The following is a 23685-nucleotide window of genomic DNA, read 5'->3' on the forward strand; positions in this document are numbered from 1 at the left end:
ATTAAGATTCAATTAAAGATAGCATAATGTCTGCCTTTATGTTTCTCAAACCAGTTCACTTAGAAATGTGATTGGTTTCTTTTATGTAAAAAACCTTTTTAATGTTTATTAGTTTTGTCCTAATTTACCACATCATCATCCTCCGAGCCTTTTTCCCAACCATGTTGGGGTCGGCTTCCAGTCTAACCGGATTCAGCTGATTACCAGTGCTTTACAAGAAGCGACTGCCTATCTGACCTCCTCAACCCAGTTACCTCGATACCCCTTGGTTAGACTGGTGTCAGACTTTCTAGCTTCTGACTACCCGTAACGACTGCCAAGGATGTCCAATGACAGCCGGTACCTACAGTTTAACGTGCCATCCGAAACACAGTCAATGGTGTCTAAGATATACTTAGAAAGTACATACAAACTTAGAAAAGTTGCATTGGTACTTGCCTGACCTGGGATCGAACCCGCGCCCTCATACTTGAGAGGTTGGTCCTTTACCCACTATTTACCACATCAATGAAAAAAAATAATATTTATTTTGTACACAATGTTTATACAAATGTTACTCTGACCAAAAATAGTCACTCTATGACAGGTAAATGGGCAAAGGATGTTAGATAGACAGTCACTCTATGTAAAATACTGGTCCTCAGCTGCATTCGGTTAGACTGGAAGCCGACCCCAACGTAGTCGGGAATAGGTTAGTTAGATGCTGACGTAAAAAATATACTTATATAAATCTTTCTTTATATTATAACTACCACAGCTAAGACTATAAAATCCGTTTGATATAAATTAATATTTTTAATAATTCCAAGTCTATAAAGTTCCTAACAAAACGTCTGTTTTTCCCCACATTTCTAAGATGAGAGAGGCGGCAAATATTTCCGCATGGCGTAACACTATGTATGACAAGTCCGTTCTAATTGGCGGGTAATCGTATCTGCGATTATGCGATTAGAAATCAAACGTGCGATTAAGTAGTCGTTGTGTAACGAACGTAATGTTGTGGGCTTGCGGTTGAGTGTGGGCTGGTCTTAATGGCTTATAATTAATTTATTGGTTTTAATTTAAGGTTTTAGAGTATTTTAATTTATGTTCATTAATTATTAGAAAAAAGTAAATAGGGTTTGACTGTATTAAAAACATTCAAGTAGATCATGTCTAAGAAAAATATTAGCCAGTGATGAAATTAGTAAGGTGCCTTTAAGGTTATCAAGTATACGACTGTAAGTAACGAACGCCTATAGACCGAATGTAGTGTAGGTAGGCTGCTATTAAATATCAACTCTAGGGGATGGACTGTATGGATGGGAATTCTATGACAGCACTATTAATATAGAATATAATTACCATAACCCAAGTGTGTCTCGTATGAATTAAAAAAACAAGTAACATCGCAGGAAACGTCTGTTTATCTAATTGATCTTTACATAGACTGGGTAACTCGGCTGATTTCTTAGAAATTCTAGCCGGAAAAACACGGATTGAAAAAACTAGAATCGATATCAATATGCCACTTAAAATTCCGTAGTCGATTCCAAATTTTCTCGCATCTGTGGTCAATATCACGCGATAACGCGTCGCTCCACCGCGCATCTTGATCTTAACGCACTCTTGCGCATGTTTGTGCAAAATGTACTAGCGTCGCCATTTTTATTGTTTAGTTTTAATATTTTTTTATTTATTTATTTGCATCAGGCATCTAAGGCCCATAGAAAATACAATACTTAAATATAATAACATTAAAATTATAATACATAATATATAAATAACTTGGCGTGCACTTGGAGAGGCCTATGTCCAGCAGTGGACTGCGATAGGCTGATGATGATGATGATGATGATATAAATAACTTAAAAAACGAATGTACACGAAGCGTCGCATTCGATGCAATATTCGTGGAATACTTATTGCATTTTATTGCACGTTTAGGCAAACGTTGGTTAGGTAAATGTAACCCACCCAAAACAAAAATGTGAAAGACTGCCAAGTTCGATAATATGGGAATGCTTCGCCTATAAAAGAAATGAGATCTGAATAAGTACCAAGTTCCATACACATACCTCAGTTAAAAATAGTTACTTTTTAATGATGTTACTTGGAAAGTTTTCATACACCTTGTTATAAACCTACTAAACGCAATGAATCAAGTATTTAATTTTCTATTAAAACTTGCCAAGTAACATCATTAAAAAGTAACTATTTTTAACTGAGGTATGTGTATGGAACTTGGTACTTATTCAGATCTCACTTCTTTTATAGGCGAAGCATTCCCATATTATCGAACTTGGCAGTCTTTCACATTTTTGTTTTGGGTGGGATTTCATTTATTTTTGTAAGGTTGTTTATTTTATTTTTTTCTTATGATGAAGTTAGTTAAAGGAATGTCTCATTTATACTATCTTTTAGATTTTTTAATATGCACTATGTTTCTTACAAAGAAATGAACTAGATTAACTAAATGGACTAGATTTACCAACTGACTGACATGACATGTTATCATATATTATGTTCGTGGATCAAAGTTACACATTTGTTATTTTCGAAAGTGATTCACACTTGGCCGTTTTCAGATTTTTATTTTACTTCTAACTAAACTAAATACAAACCATTCGAAGATATATTATATAAATATAGATAAATTTAGTTCGTTTTAGTTCCTTAGGGGTATAAATTTACACCGGGTATAAAACACCTTCATTATTTTGAAACCGACTCACACTTGGCCATTTTCAGATTTTTCCCTTTACCTTGACATAAAGACCTACCTCCATGCCAAATTTCAAGTCAATACGACCATTGGAAGTGGTCTAGGTTTTTGATGAGTGAGTCAGTCAGTCAGTGAGTGTATAGTAAAAATAGCGATTTTCTGACGTCAATATCTCAAGACCTACAATAGGTATATTAATGAAATTTTGTATTTTAGATAAGTGAGGGGGTCTCAATAGATACTAGAAATTTGATATGCGTAAATAAAATAGATTTTGAGTTACAGGGGGGTCGAATTTGGCCTGTATAGCCCACGGCCGGTGTGTCGCTTTTTTTGCTCGAACTTGGCGGACACACTGCCGTGTGTCTAGATTTATTAAATGGCATTGTTAATTTTATTGGTTATTGGGTAAATTTATGGTTATTTGTCAGTCAATTTATTTCTATACATTTATTCTTTACATTTATAGTCGTGTAAAATAATTTTATCTCAATCAATTTGTTTCAATATTTTATTTTCATATGGCACTTAAACATAAAAAAATATACTTGCTTTTTATCTTCTTTGTTAATATATTTATTATTTCCAATTAAGTTATTAATTACCAGCCGTTTTTCGCGGTTTCACTCGCGTCTCGTTGAACTGTGTCTCGTACCCGGATAGAATGTATCTATGGAGTTTCTTGTCGGCTCTTCTCCATGAGACCAACTTTTTGGAACCGTGCAACTAGTGTGAGTAAAAACATTTGACTTAGAGAATATAGCCTAGTGTAGTAGTAGAATTATATAAAACGGCTCTGAAGTTTCGGACCCTTTAGGATACAAATGTTTTCCTCTTATAGATGATTCTAGAAGAGAAAACACATACCTACCAATTACTTAGAAGATTTTCTCCATGGCGTAGACACGTGCTTAAGCAAATCTTTATTATAATGAAACATTACCATGTTTACGCATACAAATGTCGCGACAAACAGACAGGTCATGGCGTCCATAATCACATACAAATCCATGAATAGCTGAAAGTGCGCGGTTTCTAACACTTGGTTAAGCTAGACAATATTCGACCTTATACCCTTGTCAATAAGGTTGCGTTTTGTTTCAGGATGAGCTGGAGAGCCTTAAGGCTAAACTGGAAAAGGTGGAAAGTGAGCGAACACATTACAAGAATGAGTCGGAACGCCTCGAATCTAAGGTTAGTGTGAAAAGTGGCTTATTTTCATTTTATTTTCTCTTTTGTGTTATAGGTTCCTTATTCTATGGGTGTTTATGCTCGAAGATAAAGACAAGTAATAGTTGGTCGATTTATAGGCTCACTAAAATAGTTCGTCGAACTGTTTATGAGATGGGCCTAAATTGCGGCATGTTCCTAGTAGGAACTGAGATAGTTTAATTAGATTTAACAATTATTTTTACAGTCATCGAATCTTTCATCAAAAATCGTATCACTTACGTCAAATTGTCATTTTAGATACCTACTTCTTAAACTAGCCATAACTGTGAAACTTAAATAAAAGGGCGCAATACCTTACTGCCTTATTAACTGTGGCATTTATTAAATGAACCGCTATGTTTATAATAAGAGATGATAATGAACTTACTCGATTGCGATCGTATTTTGTTTTGTCCGTCGCGGCCAATGAGCTTCTGGGTCGCATCATCTGACTCCAAGATCATCGTAAAAGTGAATAAATGTCACTTTGTTCTTATTTTAAAAACTATTAATTAATTGGGTTTGGGTGATCAATAACTTTGTTCATTAAAATGACAAATTATTTTTTTATGCAACTAATATTTGAAGAACATATTTTATTCAAGCCACATATTAATTACCTACCTAATGAAATCTGTAAGTAGGTACGTAAAAGTTTCACTCACAGAGGTTCGAAATTAGTTCAAACTACTTTGTAGTAAAATATAGTTCACACGAAAGAAGTAATATTAACTGCAAAATATTGTCCCCGATACCAATAACTTCAATAAACAGCTACCCAGCAGCCCACCAAAAAGAATGATGTCCAAAACAAAAGTTCTCGTATTGACAGCTACAGGTTTTTACTAAAGAACTGGTTTTATTTCAAACTTGAAGAAAAAACTCATCAGTGTTAAGGCTGAAACACACCATACTTTAAGATACTGCAGACTAAACTATCAGCTGATAGTTAAGTTGACAGTTTCTCAGTTTATTATGAAAGGAATTGTGAATCCGATCATACTTTTTAGTTATCAGTCAGTAAGATACCGGCCCAATACTTAATCGTTGTAATGTGCATATATTTCAGCTTCGCTCCATTACTTTTTCCTGTCTATAAGCCCGATTCAAAAATGTCGGCCGCCTAAAGGTTTGCAGTCTGCAAAAATTTTTGTATTTAGAGCCCCAAACAATGTTTTGACGAAAGTACCCATTACAAGATTTGCCAAGAATCCATAAACCTACTGAAAAATTTTAATGATGCATTTTTTTTAAAGTCTGTCAGGTTCTGTTAGTAAAAATAAAAAGAAAATAAACAAAATCCTAAAACAATAAAGCGTGATGCTCAACTTTTTTCTTATTTATGGTTTCAATGCACATACCTACTACAATATAATCGTAGGAGAAATTCATACCCATCACAGCTACGTTACTTATAATTCTGTCGAAAGCAAAAATTACGTGTAATTTGCTTCGATATTATTTGACGCTCTGTTTAACTTTGAAGCAGTTATGAGCATAAGTAAGAAAATGTAAAAACTGAATTTTTACGCGCACGTGTACGTTTTGACGCTAAATTGTGATAGTCACGTTTTGAAAACTGGGTAACTGGGTCTAATGTTTGAAACTGCATTTGATTTTAAAGTGAATGCACTCCTTTTTATTATAATAAGTATAAGTTAAGTATCATGAAGCGCAAATAAATAGTGTAGACATTTGATGGAACTCAGTACTTATGCGATTAGTCAATTTCTGATCTTGATTAACTTTTTCTAATTTACTATTAGATGCTCTGAATCTGCCTTAAATTATATATATCTATTGCACGAAAGAAAGTAATTTTCTTGATTGACTTCAGATAGCCAAATTTAATTTTCTTCTTTTTTTATGGAATCATCCATCACATTGTAAATCATAATCCTTACATAAATTAAGTTAGTCTATACTCTTAATACCCAATTAATTCTACTACATACAATAAATAACTTAGTAATTTGTAAACAAACTAGGATTTACAGCAGTATTTCCCGCCAATAGGCCATATTTTACACAAGACTTATTGCCTCATGTTTACTGTCAACTGGGAACATTTAGTTTTTGGCTTACGAACTATATCCATGGCCTCCTTTGTTTGATTTAAAGTAATTATTGGGAATTACGAAATTAAATTAATGTTGTGTATTCATTTTGTATAACATTGCTTTTTATTTTGTCACAATGGTTGACGCAGACACATTACTGGTATTTGTTTTCTCTGGCTAAGAAGTTTGTGATTAACTTGAAAGTATTTATGTTAGCCTATAAGTAAATGCCTAAATTACTCGTATTAAAATGTTAACCATTTCTACACATACTACATTTTTATCTTAGTTTATTTACCATTAGCATTTTTTTTTTTTGGTAATGTCAAAGTCAAAGTCAAAGTAATGTATTATTCATGTAGTGAAAAATAATTATTGAAAAGTTACATGGTGTGTTCCCGCCTTAATATCTTAAACATCAGCTCAGCTCTCCCACAGTTAAAGACAAGGGTCGTATCCGGCCTGACCGGATGGACGGCTTTATCGTTGTACAACAAACGCCAAATGTCGCTAATAAGGTTTTATATTTATCTCAACAAACCTTGCTCAATGGCAACATTTTGTTTTTGGAGGTTGCTTTTTGTTTATGGTCAATGAACTCTTTGACTCATACATACATAAAAAATATAAATTCTTAATTAATTATACATAATATTTTAATATGCATCTTTTTTGTTTAAAAAATGGTGGAAAACATGACACAGAAAATTATTGATACGTAGTATTCAATGCTGCAGATCTCTTAAACCCTACAAAAAATGACACTGCCACAAACTACGACCAATTAATCTAAAACCAATCAGCTGTCATAATTATCTTAATAACCTCTTCAAAACTGGGAGTCGCCTTTAACAACAAAACAATACAAAGTAATATTTACAAAGATCATTGGTGAGGAACGGAACGCCCACTGGCCTAGTACCCGTCTGGCTTACCTTGGGCCAGGATACGCGTGCTTACACAGCCAGTGTCTAGGTGCCTTCTGCCTATAACAGCTGGCTTTAAAAAAAATAACTGTCATTTAAATGTCAGATTTGGGTGACAGTTTGGTTTGGCGGTATTTTTGACAGTTTCGGTATTTTTTTTCGTGAAGGTTGAAGTTTGTTTTGTGTTTGGACAGTAAAAACTTTTTGGGAATTATGGAAACAGAAAAATATTAAGGAACGTATAAAATGCATGTAAGTAAGTAACATTCTAAATTAACTATTAGTAGTTTATCTGATACATCTTAATGTTTACGTAGCTATTTACATACTTCAAAAATATTTTATTTATGTTTTTTTATTGCATAACGAAATGTATTCAGTTTTTAAACTTAATTGACATGTACACACCATGAAAAATTAAAACAAATGTTGCTGTCTTCAAAACAAATGCACAAGCGTTTCAAAAAAATACTTCTAACAAAAAAAGACGTTCTGACCTAGAGAACTAAAAAATAATTAATTTTCGGCCTCCACATAGTTCCTTGACCGAGACGAAAATACCTCTTCACTATTGGGCGCTCAAAAACGCGAATGTAACAAGATTTATAAAAGACACATTCGCGGTATTGAAAGCCCACTGTCAATATTTGTTTGACAAGTAGCCATTACACAACCACAGAAAAAAAATATTGAAAGAAGCAAATATTTTTTAACTGAGTGTTACACCGTGTTACGAGAACTTTCTAATGAGCGTGGGTTTTTTTAATGTTCGATGTAACTATTAACGACATTACATACAATGTCATAGATTTAAAATCGCTGTTTTATTTAAATTAGATATGCTTTAATTACGTACATTATGGTTACGCCATCTATCATATCTATCATCCATGTATAATGGTATATATTAATGGTAGGTACAACTTGATAATTAAATGCCTTTTCTTAGATCGCTGTCTTCACAGAAAAGACACTTCTATTTCATGTGATACTTTATGTAAAAGACACTTAACATAGAAATTGTGCCAATTTATTTTATGAGATAGGTACTTTATAAACCTTTACAAATGATTACGATAACTATTTAAGCATTTAGCAAATCCTCTCAAACGATTTAATCGGCCAAGATCAAGCGAATAAAAAGCGAAATTACACATAGACAAGATTAAAAAGACATAATATAAGCTAGGGTATGATCTCCTAGCCTTAATCAGAAATAAAACGTCAATTCGTATCACAATAACTTCTTGTATTCACTTTTAAAACACAATTTAATATCAATCGTAAGAAAATATAGTTTATCAGTCCACGAAGGAAGCGCATGGGAAGCGCGCGCTCTAACTGTCAAAATCTCTTTTTAGTGTTGTCCTCACAGTAGAGGTAGTGTTGTCCGTATAAAACTAAAATGATTTAGTATACTTCGGTAAATATAGTATAGTTCCTTAATGTATGAAAAGAGAATATAACATACAGAACAACACAGGATAATATTAGTCTAACATTCGGCCATTCTGACCACTAAGTTTGTCCTCAAACTTCTCAAAGTCAAAGTCAAATCATTTATTTCATTTAGGCCTTTACAAGCACTTATGGACGTCAAAATTATAACTAAGTTTGATTCTAGTTGCCCATTCCAAAAGTAGCTTCCTATGGAGAAGAACGGGCAAGAAACTCCATGGTTACTCTTTTTAAAAATAATATAGTATTACAATTTGTATGTATTGATACATACAGTAAAAGCATGCGAAGATCATGTAGAATCGCAAAGACAAATGAGAGTAAAGTGACAATTAAAATGCTACATGGTGTTCACATTTACAAATTGGTTTATATTTTGGTACAAAGTTAAAGGTCAAAGTCAAGAGGTTATTCGCCAGCAAGAAGTCATGACTGTGCCACCTTTACAGAGCTGCGTTCCTAGGACTGCCTCGAGGCCTTCACTCTTACTGGAGCCATCCACGCCTTCCAGCCAATCTAAACTCACGACATCTGCATTTGACCCCTCACCGCAAAGCCAAGAGGATGTCCACCAACAAGGCTTCACGATCGTGCCAACCTTCCAGAGTCGTATCTTTAACTAGGACGGACTGCATCGTGGCCTTCACTCCAACTGGAGCCATCCACGCCTTCCAGCCAATCTCAACTCACGACATCTGCATTTGACCCCTCACCGCAAAGCCAAGAGGATGTCCACCAACAAGGCTTCACGATCGTGCCAACCTTCCAGAGTCGTATCTTTAACTAGGACGGACTGCATCGTGGCCTTCACTCCAACTGGAGCCATCCACGCCTTCCAGCCAATCTCAACTCACGACATCTGCATTTGACCCCTCACCGCAAAGCCAAGAGGATGTCCACCAACAAGGCTTCACGATCGTGCCAACCTTCCAGAGTCGTATCTTTAACTAGGACGGACTGCATCGTGGCCTTCACTCCAACTGGAGCCATCCACGCCTTCCAGCCAATCTCAACTCACGACATCTGCATTTGACCCCTCACCGCAAAGCCAAGAGGATGTCCACCAACAAGGCTTCACGATCGTGCCAACCTTCCAGAGTCGTATCTTTAACTAGGACGGACTGCATCGTGGCCTTCACTCCAACTGGAGCCATCCACGCCTTCCAGCCAATCTCAACTCACGACATCTGCATTTGACCCCTCACCGCAAAGCCAAGAGGATGTCCACCAACAAGGCTTCACGATCGTGCCAACCTTCCAGAGTCGTATCTTTAACTAGGACGGACTGCATCGTGGCCTTCACTCCAACTGGAGCCATCCACGCCTTCCAGCCAATCTCAACTCACGACATCTGCATTTGACCCCTCACCGCAAAGCCAAGAGAATGTCCACCAACAAGGCTTCACGATCGTGCCAACCTTCCAGAGTCGTATCTTTAACTAGGACGGACTGCATCGTGGCCTTCACTCCAACTGGAGCCATCCACGCCTTCCAGCCAATCTCAACTCACGACATCTGCATTTGACCCCTCACCGCAAAGCCAAGAGGATGTCCACCAACAAGGCTTCACGATCGTGCCAACCTTCCAGAGTCGTATCTTTAACTAGGACGGACTGCATCGTGGCCTTCACTCCAACTGGAGCCATCCACGCCTTCCAGACTTCCAGCCAATCTCAACTCACGACATCTGCATTTGACCCCTCACCGCAAAGCCAAGAGGATGTCCACCAACAAGGCTTCACGATCGTGCCAACCTTCCAGAGTCGTATCTTTAACTAGGACGGACTGCATCGTGGCCTTCACTCCAACTGGAGCCATCCACGCCTTCCAGCCAATCTCAACTCACGACATCTGCATTTGACCCCTCACCGCAAAGCCAAGAGGATGTCCACCAACAAGGCTTCACGATCGTGCCAACCTTCCAGAGTCGTATCTTTAACTAGGACGGACTGCATCGTGGCCTTCACTCCAACTGGAGCCATCCACGCCTTCCAGCCAATCTCAACTCACGACATCTGCATTTGACCCCTCACCGCAAAGCCAAGAGGATGTCCACCAACAAGGCTTCACGATCGTGCCAACCTTCCAGAGTCGTATCTTTAACTAGGACTGCATCGTGGCCTTCACTCCAACTGGAGCCATCCACGCCTTCCAGCCATCTCTAACTATGACTGCATCGTGGCCTTCACTCCAACTGGAGCCATCCACGCCTTCCAGCCATGCTAACAAATCGTCAACAATATAATTGCATAAACTCTCACTACGATAAACAATTTCTGCGAATATTTTCATTTCATTTCATTTTGAATCCAAACTGTGACTTGTGTACATTGCCATTTTAACAAATTGGCAACCATATACTTGTACAAATTCTTACTACGGTAAACAACTTCACGTCTAGTATTTGGACTTGTATACTTTATCAAAACATTCAAGTTTAACAGAGTAAGTTAATCTTACTATCACTGTGACTGCAACGAGGAATTCACTCCTATTTGGAGCTATCTACGCCTTCTAGTCATGTTAACAAATTGACATCAAGATCCTTCTATCAAGTCTCTCGACTTATGTACCTTATCAATACATTCAAATTTAACCATGACAAGTCAACATCAACATATTGGCATCTATATACTTATATATTTTCCTATTTAAATAATCGACTTGTTTTATATCCAGTCTCTGGATTTATATTCTTTATAAATACATTCCAATTGAACCATTTCAAGCCAACATCAACATATTGATATCTATATACTTATATAATTTCCTATTTCAATAATCGACTTGTTTTATATCCAGTCTTTGGATTTATTTCTTTATAAATACATTCAAATTCAACCATTACAAGTAAACATCAACATATTGGCATCTATATACTTATATCATATCCTATTTCAATAATCAACTTTATTTATATCCAGTCTCTGGATCTATATTCTTTATAAATACATTCAAATTCAACCATTTCAAGTCAACATCAACATATTGGCATCTATATACTTATGTCATTTCCTATTTCAATAATCGACATGTTTTATATCCAGTCTCTGGATTTATTTCTTTATAAATACATTCAAATTCAACGATTACAAGTCAACATCAACATTTTGACATCAATATACTTTTATCATTCCCCATTAAATAAACAATTCTCTATATCCAGTCTCCGGACTTGTGTAGGTACCTTACCAATACATTCAAATTCAAGCAATACAAGTCAAAATCAACATATTGACATGAATTCATTTATATAGTTCCCCATCAAATAAACAATTCCTTATATCCAGTCTCGGTTCTTATCTTACACATACTTTATCAATACATTCAAATTTCAATATTACAAGTCAATATGAACATATCGACGACAACATACTTATATCATCAATCATTAAATAAAGAATCCTATGTATCCAGTCTCTGGATTTGTGTACCTCATTCAATTTCAAGCAGTACAAGTCAACATCACCATATTGGCATCAAAATACTTATATCATTTCTCATTTCAATAGAAAACTTCTATTATACAAAGTCTCTGAACTTATGTTCCTTATTAACACATTAAAATTTATCACTATCATAATTCAAAGTGCAAATCAGTATTTACACATTGCTTCTGCTTATATAATTCTCATTACAGTAAACAACTTTTTTCTATCCAGTACCTGGACTACTGTACATTAACAATACAATATACAATTTCTTAATATCCAGCCTTAGATTCATAAACTGCGTCACTACACTTGTATTGATCTTCAATACAATATACAATTGCTTAATATCCTGTCTTATTTTATATACTTCACAATTACACTTTATTGGCACAATATATACAATTTATTTTTTAAGGACTTAGTTTCGAAGAATTGAGAGCTATGATAAATATACACAACTTTTTAAGTAGGTATGTGTCAATGAAGATCTCTATAAATATTGATTAATAATATTATCACAAGCGGCTCCTTACACAAAACCGTCCTTACACAATTCCTTCGTGTATTAAATTCAGAATCATAAATGACTCGTAATTGTCAATATCCTCAAACTGGACAATATACAAATCTCTCAATTTATTACATCTTCTATCTCTGACTACAATATATATGTATACATATTTTATCTCGTTTAGTATCCATTAATCATCAATATGATCAAAGTAGCTAATACAAATTCTTTAGTCAGTTTCTCTGCCCATCTCTTATTTATATTCGTTATCTCAAAACTAGTACAATATATCTTGTCTATTCAATACTCAATTCTTTATTAGCATTCCAGTCGCTAGTTTTTAATAATTAACAACATAATAAAATGAGAAATGTACAAGTAATTACATTTTTCTCTGTCCATCTCTTATTTGTATTAGAGCAATGCCTATGGTTGAACTAAATCAATACATGTCTTCTATTATTATTATTTAACAACACAATCAAACTCAATCAGACCATACAATTGTTACAACATTACAATTGTTTCTGTTAATCCCTTATTGTAGTGGTTAAAATATATAAATACATAATATCCATTTTCTTCCTCGAGTCGTTTGTTTTCAGCAACAAACAATAGAACCAGCTAAAACAGTACATAGTGCATACCTTCCAACCTATGAACTTATCAAAAGTTTATTTATGTAGTCTTATTTCAATAATTCAACAATACAACCAAACTGAATTAGTATGAATCTTTCAATTCATTTCACATCTCAATACAGAGGCTCGTAAGAATTAATAACAGTTAATCAAGGTAAAAATTGTACAAATCTTTAATTTATTCATTCAATTTTCTTCGTCTGGTATTGTTTTATTAATTAACAATTCATTAAAATCACTACACTTCTCAATTTAAGCTTTTCTTTTTAGTTAATACCATTTAATCAAATTATAACTCTACAAGTTGTAAAGCGTGAGTGGAAAAGCTTTCTGCTCCTTCGGAACTATATCCCTGATGAGGGATACGAAAGCAGAATTGAAGGTGGTGCCGTAGAAACAATTTTAATACAAACAAAGTGACAACAAAGTACCCCTGAGCCTAGTTTAACTCATGGTTCTTTATTTATGGTGCCTTAAAGTATTGCCTTCTTTAGCTGTGCCCTAACAGGGCCTATAATGGTACCTACTTAGTTTTAAGCCTCTTCAACATCTATTGTAACATTATGGAATGCAAATAAATATATATGAATATAAACATAACCAGATGTCATCATCTTTAAATATAAGTTCCAATCACCATATAAATTGTTCTTTATCAGTCAGTTTTTTTTTCAATTAATGGTTCAAAACTAATAGATACTAAGCAATGCTCTTTCTTAGTTGTTGACTGTAAAACACTTGTGGTTGTACTTACTGACTTGTTAAAGATGTTGTTGACACCCCACTGAATTCACTCCTCTGATCCTCCACAATCTTGGTTCCTATTTTATAAGTGGTCAGAATAGACTCACAACATCAATCAAGAAAATCATCATAAACTGTACATGTAATTTTCTGTGAGAGAAGGTCTAACATACAATATGTGCTGAAATTTAGTCTCAGAATAAAATGTCTTACCTCCCAGGAAATTACAAGATTTCCTGTCATAAAGAGAGTATAGAGAGAAATGTTAACTCGTATCGTTACCATCCATAAAAGTTCAGGTTCAGTTTATTTATAATAATCTATATGTTTTACTGAGTGCCCTGGTATGCATTCAACTTTTTAATGGGCTAGGACAAATTACTTATTAATTGCCTAGTCTTTTATTCTTTAACTGTCTCACATACTTCTTTTTCAGTATGGTATAATGTATTCTGATGGTATAGCTCCTGTGTAGTATCAGACAATTTTATGTATAACTAATGTTGTTTTGTTCCAACTCAAACCTATCTCTTATTGACCCAATTGCCATATTCATTTATTAAGTTAATAATATATAGACTGCTTTCGATTCAGATTTCAAAGCCGAAATTTCTTTATTTTGTATTTATTTGATTCTAGTATACATATCTTTAAGCACTTCGGGTTATTTTTAATGGTTGAGAAAACTGGTCTCAGCATCAAGTGGTGGATTCCAAATTAAAATGAAATCTTTCAAAAAGAACATATCTGATCTGGCTACTCAGATTACTGACACTACTGAGTTATATTTTCTTCTGATTAATTGACACTACTGATTTATATTTATTTATTATGCTTCAGTCTGTAAAATCCTTTAAGTAAATAATATTTACTACAATTGCTGCATCTTTACTGTGATTAAACTATCCTTAATGTGTTACAGTCCTATAATGTACCTGTTAGCTGTAATATCATCCAACATTCAGATAGAATAAGCAGTTTAACTTTTTCTAGGTGAGGCAATTTACAGTTAATAATATGGAAAAGATCATTTAAAAAGATTACCATTTTTATAATTTTCACTTTAGATACTCTTTAAAATAATAACAAGCAATGATATTTGCTTGGAATGAAGTTTTACTTAACAATGATGTATGCTATTGGCAGTACCAAGATATTGGTAAAACATACTTACTGTCTGAAACATACTGGCTTGAAGCATTTAGTTTCATAGTTACTTTATTAATAAAAACCAGTTTAGTGTTTATAGTACTTTAAAGTATTTGATTATCCATTATTAATACCTGTTATCACCGCTTTGGATGTACATAGAATAGTCAAGAGCTGTGTCGCACGGTTTTTGTTGGTTGTCAATTAACCACTTTATTTTCTACCTCTATTTGTAAGTGATTATGATTATTTCAATTTTAATTATTGTAATATTGGCTTTATATCATGAATATCCTATTGTTATATCCTATTTACTTATTTTTATAGGTACTTCCTTTGTCTATTTCAGTAATGTATGTAAATAATGCATTAACACCAAATCGTTTGGCCATCATCCCCATGAACTATGCAATTAGCTTTACTTGCTTTATTTACTCTTTTCTCATGAATATTTTATGTATTCAATGTGTAGCAAAAATAACACCATACATAATTACTCAGGATATAAATGTTTACCTCAGAGTATCTGTCATGTTCCCAGCTGGTTTATGGATGTCTAATGAAATATATTGTTGTACATTTACTCACCTTAAAAATGTATGCATCAAATGGATCAATAGCAAACTCTGTTCACATCCATGTAAAACTGCACTTATGTGCTAAATTATATTTTGAATGGCACCCATTATGTACAACAAAATATCTATAACCTAGAGGAAACTCAGTACCGAAGCTCTGAAATGTCAGCTCAAATAGTTTTTAGTATATAGAGCTAAATGTTTCTGGTTTTATATTTGTATGCCATGACAAGTGGCAAACATGTTTTAAGCACATACCTTTAATAATTGTATTATCCTACATGCATGCACCTGCGTGTGTATGCATGTATACACATGTTTGGGCAATTAAATGATTGTTTTCTATTCCATGGATTAATTGGAATGAGAAAAAAAAATATTAATGCTTATACCTGATTGTCCAATGTCTCGGGTACCTGTTGCATCGCGGCGGAGAAGGTGTCTAATCGCCATCAGGCGTAGTGTGTGTCAAGCAGTAATCTACACACAAGAATCTTGTCTGGTCGTCGTCATTATAGGCTCCACAAGTTGTTGACCATGTCGCTTTGTTTTCCTTGAGTAGATAAGTCCTTGATACATTATTGCGGTTGAGCAATCAGTGCTGTGGTCATCTCGTCTTCGTTTAAGTGTTTCGCATAGTGTGGCGTGATCATTAATTTTATTGTATTCGGAGCATTCGCGCCCCATTGGTAATTAGGCGTTTTCTGTTCTTCCCGCTTCTGATATAAGCTAGGGTATGATCTCCTAGCCTTAATCAGAAATAAAACGTCAATTCGTATCACAATAACTTCTTGTATTCACTTTTAAAACACAATTTAATATCAATCGTAAGAAAATATAGTTTATCAGTCCACGAAGGAAGCGCATGGGAAGCGCGCGCTCTAACTGTCAAAATCTCTTTTTAGTGTTGTCCTCACAGTAGAGGTAGTGTTGTCCGTATAAAACTAAAATGATTTAGTATACTTCGGTAAATATAGTATAGTTCCTTAATGTATGAAAAGAGAATATAACATACAGAACAACACAGGATAATATTAGTCTAACAATAAAGCTTATCGATGGATGCCTTGACAATGAAAAAAAGTTTGAAAATAGAATTGTAATAGATGGCATTTCACCGCCAAGGTCAGATTAAAAAAGTTTGGCTCACGCAGGGCCGTTGTCAATAAGTTACCACGTAATAAAAGTATTTGGCGGCATTTTTTTCCACATGCTTACTATCAAATTGTAATGAAAATAATTCAATATAAAATATTAAAGCATATCATATAGGAACAGATTTCACGTTAAAAATGATCCGATATCTCTTTCGATAAAGCAAATCTTATAGAAGACTTATAAAAAAAATTTCGACTAACTGAGTTGTACAATAGACAATTTACATAAGACTTCAGGCTTGACAAGTTTCATGGCCAATAAAGCCAAGATTGATCGCCTTTTAATGATAAGCAAGCAGATAGAAATCAAACGATGCCCCGATCGTAACGCAAAAATTCTACATACATTGTTATAGACTATATAATTTCCATACTTACTGGACATTTACTACGGCAATTGCTGAACGTATAGAGAATATAGAATTTAATGTCGGAAAGTTCATTGACCTCTTTGAAAATGCAGAGTCGCGAAATATTGGAATTCCAAGAGCGGTCAAGTCAGGATAATTATTTTTAAACCTACAGCTGCTGTTTTGAATTGAAATGTCAATGCATGAGATGTTTCGTTTTAATTTATCTGGTTTATTGAGCGTTGAAGTTAGATGTTGGCACTGGCGTGAGTCATACGGAACGTTCTGGATCGAACAGGAATGAGAATGTTTTGAAATTTCTTTTTTGATAAAATTTATTGTTGCGGTTAATCATTCGAGCTTTGTGAATCACTGTTAACTCAATTTTTTGTAGATTGAAAAAAGACAATTTTTTTTTTTTTTGTTCACCGCAATTTGAAAAACAAACACGGGAAAGTTAATCATCCTAAAGTTAGTAACTATTTAGTAATCTGTGACTCAGTAAAAAATATAGGTTACCTACAAAAAAATACAAAACAAGCAGTATTTAATTTCACACAACACATACTCTACTAAGACCGTGTCTTACATGTCAACGTGTTATTAACACAGCTAAAAGATGTTTAATTTTTTTTAATGAACGTCTCAAACATCGGACGAACTCGCGCCTGACTCCAGTCTGAAATGACCTAATTTTCTTGATTTATGCACACAAATCCAAGAATAAGCTTCTCAAATCAATGTTTGGCGTTCATGCTTCATTTGTTTTCAGTTTAGCTGAACTAGACTAGACGTGGAGAAACTGGGAAGTCATTTTTTGTAGCTATATGTTTGGCAAATGATAGGTTTTCAGACGAAATGGTTTGAGAATGAATTCAAGATGTAATAAACAATCTCAAGCTTTTAATACAACACAAATCAGGCTGATACAATGTCCTTTGTGTGCGAAATACTACTGAAATTATTAATACATCAGAAATCGCGTAACCGTTTAATATTTTTTAGGACATACAAAATAGATTGCAGTTTGAGCATCATTTAATTCGCCGCAATAAATCCTCTTCCGAACTAAATTTAAAATAACGTTCCATTTCTAAAATCCAAGACACAACTTTCAGTATGCCGCGAAGCGCACGCGACGATCCCGCGAAAAAAGCGCGAATATAAACGAACGATTATTTATCGATACATCGAATCATAACGAGGCGTAAAACAAGTGAATTGGAAGTTATAGTGTAGTATTAATTTATGGCCGTTCCCAATTATCTATCTGTGGATTTTCTTACTAAAGATAGGAATTTGAAATTCCTGTTTGAGGCTAATCTCAAAATTATATCTCTAGTTAGCAAATAAAGCAATGGATAGATTATTGGTAACGGCTTTCAATGATTTATGTGAATCGATAAAAAGATGATCGATGATCTTTAATTTGATCTTTGATTGCAAAACACTTTTAATTATATGGTTGTGGTTGTTTTTCGAGTCGAGTCTTCGAGAGCGTGTGACAACATTTTCAATTGTTGATTTTGTAGAATCACTTTCTTTATTTACTGGTACCTGTTGTGTTATTGTATTAGAACATCATATGCATTCTTACTTTTCTTCTTCATTGGTATTTGCGTTTTTCCATCAGTCTTTGTTCATTCTTCACCTTTTATAAAAAAATGACGATCACGTATCGTGATCAGAGTTACACATACATATTGTTTTATCTTTATAATATGGAATACCTCGTAATGCAATAGAAATTATACCGTGTTGGAGATTATACATGTACTTATATTCAATAGAATTACCTACTTACCTTTTCACACGAGCCTGTGGACGTCATTGCTCTTTTCTCATAACTTTTTCTGTAGGTACAAAAATGACAATAGCTGACCGCATATCCCAAAAAGCCTGTTCAGCCTAACTACAATTTCACCACTAGATTAAAAACTCATTTGTCATGTATTGCGCAATTGTCCCAGCATTGTAGCTCCGGGATTGCATCAAGCCACATTGGCAGACGAGTGTAGTTATTTATTTCTTATTGGAACATCTGACCGGCAGTCGGTTAGAATTGGAACGGCTTTCATTTTGTGGCCCTTTGCTTTCGTCTCGTCTGTTCGTTCGAAAAGTTTTTTAGTAAAGTTTCTGATTAGGGCGCTAGATTTGATTGTCTTTGTAAATAATTGTGTTTTCATTTCTCTATTTTCGCAATGGGATTAGTTGTATTTGTTTCTTGTCTTTTATGAATGAAATAACCTAGTCTTCTTTACCTCTATTTTGTCGATAGAATGTTAAGTGCGTGAAGTACTTTTATACCTTTAATTCTCTACGGTTTTATTAACGTAGTCTTAACTATCATTCCAATTAATGAATTTACTTATTAGGTCCTCTATATATATATCTAGCAATAATAATATTTGCAAGCTAATTCATGTTTATCCCTTGTGTCATCTCAAACGTCTGACCACATTAGCAAAATTCTCTGATTTCAGACATGTAAGAAACAAAATAGCGTGTCAAGGAATGTAGAACAGTGTGTTTCAGATAAATAATTAGCCATGTTGTTTGCAGTATCTGGAAACTAATCTAGGTTTACAGCGTTACATGTTCTTGTCGTATTTAGTTGGATAGACGTTTGTCTTCTTTAGTTTGTTGCTAGGAGATGTAACCCGGTCTGTTTGCATGACATCAAGGGACTGTGTGAATTTGCGTTTCGTGGGTTAATTTTACGATCTAACTAATTTGTTTCATCCCATAGAATTTATCTGTGTTGATCACCGAAACCTACTTTAGTTGTCTTAACCTAATTGATTAGTGTTGATAGGTTTTCCAAAATGATGGATTGCTTTTTATTTATAGAACTTTACATTTATCTTTAACACAAAATACCTTGGCATTAGCCCACCTGTCTGTGTTTACATAACAAATAACTGTATCCATACTCTAACAGACAGAACTACTCGTATCTTTGCTGGACATGTTGTTTTTGCCAAACGATGCATATTACTATGCTATAGTATTAACATTTACGTTATTTATAAAATTTCCTTGCCAACGCTCAGTTAGTACTTGCCAACGAATACCGTTTTAGTGCATGTACGTCAAAACGACAGTTAGTACGTGAATGTGTTTTGATACCGTCCGCGCAAATGAAATCTGTTCCGGACTCTTGTTTGGTATCCATTTGCGTAAGCATTCCTGTCCTGTTTGTTATATTTGGAGATATTATGTCTGGTGCGTCAGTGTCGTGTAATTCAAGAGCAGTTAAATGATTATAATTCCTTATTGTATTACGTAACATACAGTTCATGTTATATTTCCTTCTGTTTTGGGCACAGTCTCGCGTTACACACGCTTTGACTGAACGTTTAACAAAGCTCGGCCTTCACAGTTTCCAGTCGACTGCTCTTGCGCAGACATCCTGACGACAGCATCTCTGATCTATTGGCATTCGCATCGATTGACCTACTTCTGCTCTTGTTTATCAAAAGTATACAGTATGACTTATATTTCGGTCTGATTGATTTAGGCGTCCTGAATGTTGGATACAGCAATGTTGTCATTGGCTTCGTACTCCAACGTCCACCGAATGTTGAAGGTCCAGCGCGTGTCAGCCGCGCGTGCACTTCGACATCTAAGTAAACTAAAATAGTCGAGCGGCCGCGTCGTCGGCCCGGCGACCGAGATAGCCGGCGCAGTGCGTCCGCGGAGCCCTCTCGCGCCGGTTCTATTTCCAACTAATGTCCCGACGCATCCCGTAACGCTCGCGACAATAATACTGCAACGGATCACTGTGAAATGGCACTGGACTTTCAACGTTCGCGACACTTCCGCTACAGGAAACGCAAGCGAACAGCCTAAACGAAAATGCCGCACGCGCCGACCGCTGTCGAAGCCGTCAACGGGACGAGCTCCAATCCGCTGAAGCTTCAAATACCAGAACAAAATAACAATTGTGCAACAAATGGCAACGGTGTCTTCTCTCCGCCAATCAATGGAAATGGATCTCTTCAACAAAATTACAATGGACCTCTTTCACCACCTATACTGGACACAACTCCGAAGAAGCCGCCTAAAGCTCCGCCTAGCAGGCCTATACTACCAGTGAAGAAGTCCAAGACGCTTCCTATTGATTTCGATGAGAAAGTCCCTCCGAAGGTATCATCTTCTCTTATGAATGGGAAAAAACTTTTTGTCACGAAACCTTTGAAGGAAGTTCATACTATAACGCAAACAAATGTTGAAAATGGAAGGTGCCTGGTGAGTCGCTCGCCCAGCCCGTCCTACAGGAGAAGCAATTCCAGTGCTTCCGTAGAGACGGGCTCTATAGCAGAACTTGCTAAGAGGCATGTGCCCGTTAATTTATTGACCTCGAGGTCTCCGAGTCCGTCCTCGTACAGCAGCATCCGTAGTTCAGCCAGCCAGTACTCAACATGCAGCAGCAATGGGACCTTTGTGCCACTTTCCCGTTCTTCGAGTATGAACGCCACAATATACAACAGCAGAACGCCTACACCTAGAAGAATGTACCCGCAAACCTGTGATATTTCTGAAAGAGTAGATTTAAAAGAACTAAGGTCCAGAGAACAGGCCCCTGTTGTTTTCGATGCTAACATGTCTTTCGTGCTAGGCTGCAACAAACAACCTATCCGGCAGAAATTCAAGCCAGTAGCAGCTCATATGGAAGAAGGAACATCTTCCAATTATTTGAGCAATAAAATCGACAGCTTCTTGCAAAGAACTGACCATGTAATGGACGAATGGCGAAGATTAGGACACAAAGATGACTCTGACATGATGTTCGATGGGAAGAAGAGAAGAGTAGGAAGATCCAAGTCCGCGACGAACATCATGATCAAGGGTTTCACGCTGTTCAGCCGGAGTGGGAGCAGAGCCAGCAGCATCTGCAGATCCAGTCGGGGAATATCGGAAGATCGTACAACTGTCTCCGAAATGGATGAGGTGACTCATGTTTGCGCTTAAATTCTTTATTTCATAACGTACAAATGTTCCAAAGAGTTGGCGATGCTCGTAAAGATAAGGCTAATACACTGTAATAAATTATCGCCGACTGCTTAGGATAGTTTCACGGGCTACCAGTGGCGCTTGATACAGTGGCAGTTGGCTTTCTATTACCGCACGCGCGTCGCTTGCCAAAACATTTTTTTCTCATTGTTGATTTCTTGCGACGGCGAGTCGACTCCAACGCGAGATTCTGCCTCGTCAGTCAGCAAGGTATTACGACATTGTCACTCAAACTGAAACAGGAAGCTTGCGTTTTTTTTCTAACGTTTGTGGATTTTTTGTAGATATTGTGTGCGCTTTTGGCAAGAGTTAAAGGTTGCTTTCGTTGCGAATTCGCCAGAGAGTTAATACGTTGGTTAGGCCACCTACTCTGCGCGTCAGCGCGTTCCAAATTTAACTTGTTATGTTTGAAATGTTGCCGCTTAGTAATTTCATTCAACCTCACTGATTACGGTGTCAATAAGTAAGAGTAACGATGGATTATTAAGGTGTTAGACCGACGTTTTAATGATCGTTGACCCGTCATTTGTTATTATAACAGGCTAGGTGTTGCCTTATTGTTATGGTGCAATAATCACACACTGGTTGACGCGGTAGTGAAGAATTAACCGCTAACGACTAGGAACATTGCAATTACCTACTTTCTAAGTTAAACGATTTCTCGTAGACTATAGACTATGGAATATTTTAAACACTTGTACGTGCTATGGCTTGGCTAGGCAGGAAGGCTTGGCCTGCCATTAAAGAGTTTCATAGCTGACATTAATATTCTATTATTTTATGGCGATACTTATTATTGGCTCAGATCCCGCGCGGTTAATGGTCTCTAATATTCTCTATATTGTTTGGTGCTACTCACTCCATTTATTGTTTTCACTGGAAAATGCTCATGTAATATTGTAAATCCAATTATTACTTACAAATATAACCTTTTCAAGAAAATATCTCGTAATCACATACGTAAAGTTGTTCAAATAAAACGTTTAACACTTTCACTGCTGCTGGCGGTTTGACCTCATAAACTCTGAAAGCATCCCATAGCCTCGAGGGAAACCTATCAATTTAATGTCATGGGGCGAAGCACCTTGATGTTTGATGTTTATTATTACACTAGCTTCTGCCCGCGACTTCGTACGCGGATCCTGTCCCTTATGCCAGCGACTACGGGGTCAGCAAAATCAAAGATCTGAATCATCTGATATTGAATTTTAAGGGCCCGTTGACTTGAAAACAACGGAATACGCATAGCCATTAGAAATGTTCCATATATTTAATTTTTGTACTTTAACGGCAAAAGCACAGCAGACAAAACAAAACGCTGAGAACTGAACCGCAATAGACGTGACCATAGGGATAAAAGTAGTGATTCTAATTAGTCCGCATTTAAGTTGTGTATGGCAAAAATATTACACGTATTATTACGTAAAAAAACATTAAATGTTACTGAGATGACAAAGTCGTGATGACTTAGTGGAAGTCGTGGTGGTTTAGTGGGTAGAGAACCAATCTCTCAAGTATGAGCGTGCGTCTTTAATTCCAGGTCTGGCAAGTACCTGCCAATGCAACTTTTCTAATTTCGTATGTACTTTCTACGTATATTTTGGATACCAATGACCGTTATTTGGAGGGGATGTTAAACTGTAGGTTCCGGCTGTCATTGAACATTCTTGGCAGTCGTTATGGGTAGTCAGAACCCAGTAAGTCTGACCAGTTTTACCGAGGGGTGTTGGGGGTTGAGCGGTTAA

At 35.8% G+C, this 23685-nt stretch overlaps 1 protein-coding gene across 5 annotated transcripts in view; it reads left to right on the forward strand.

Annotated features, from left to right (window-relative positions):
- LOC124639901 (unconventional myosin-XVIIIa) overlaps window positions 1-23685 on the forward strand; it is a 260942-nt gene that overhangs the window by 221738 nt on the left and 15519 nt on the right. For all 5 annotated transcript variants that reach the window (XM_047177413.1, XM_047177414.1, XM_047177415.1 and 2 more), the window contains one exon: window positions 3809-3898. In XM_047177413.1, the coding sequence (XP_047033369.1) occupies window positions 3809-3898 (90 nt within the window). The remainder of the gene's footprint in view (window positions 1-3808; window positions 3899-23685) is intronic.

Source organism: Helicoverpa zea, chromosome 19, assembly GCF_022581195.2.
Source record: "Helicoverpa zea isolate HzStark_Cry1AcR chromosome 19, ilHelZeax1.1, whole genome shotgun sequence".
Classification (NCBI taxonomy): Eukaryota; Metazoa; Arthropoda; class Insecta; order Lepidoptera; family Noctuidae; genus Helicoverpa; species Helicoverpa zea.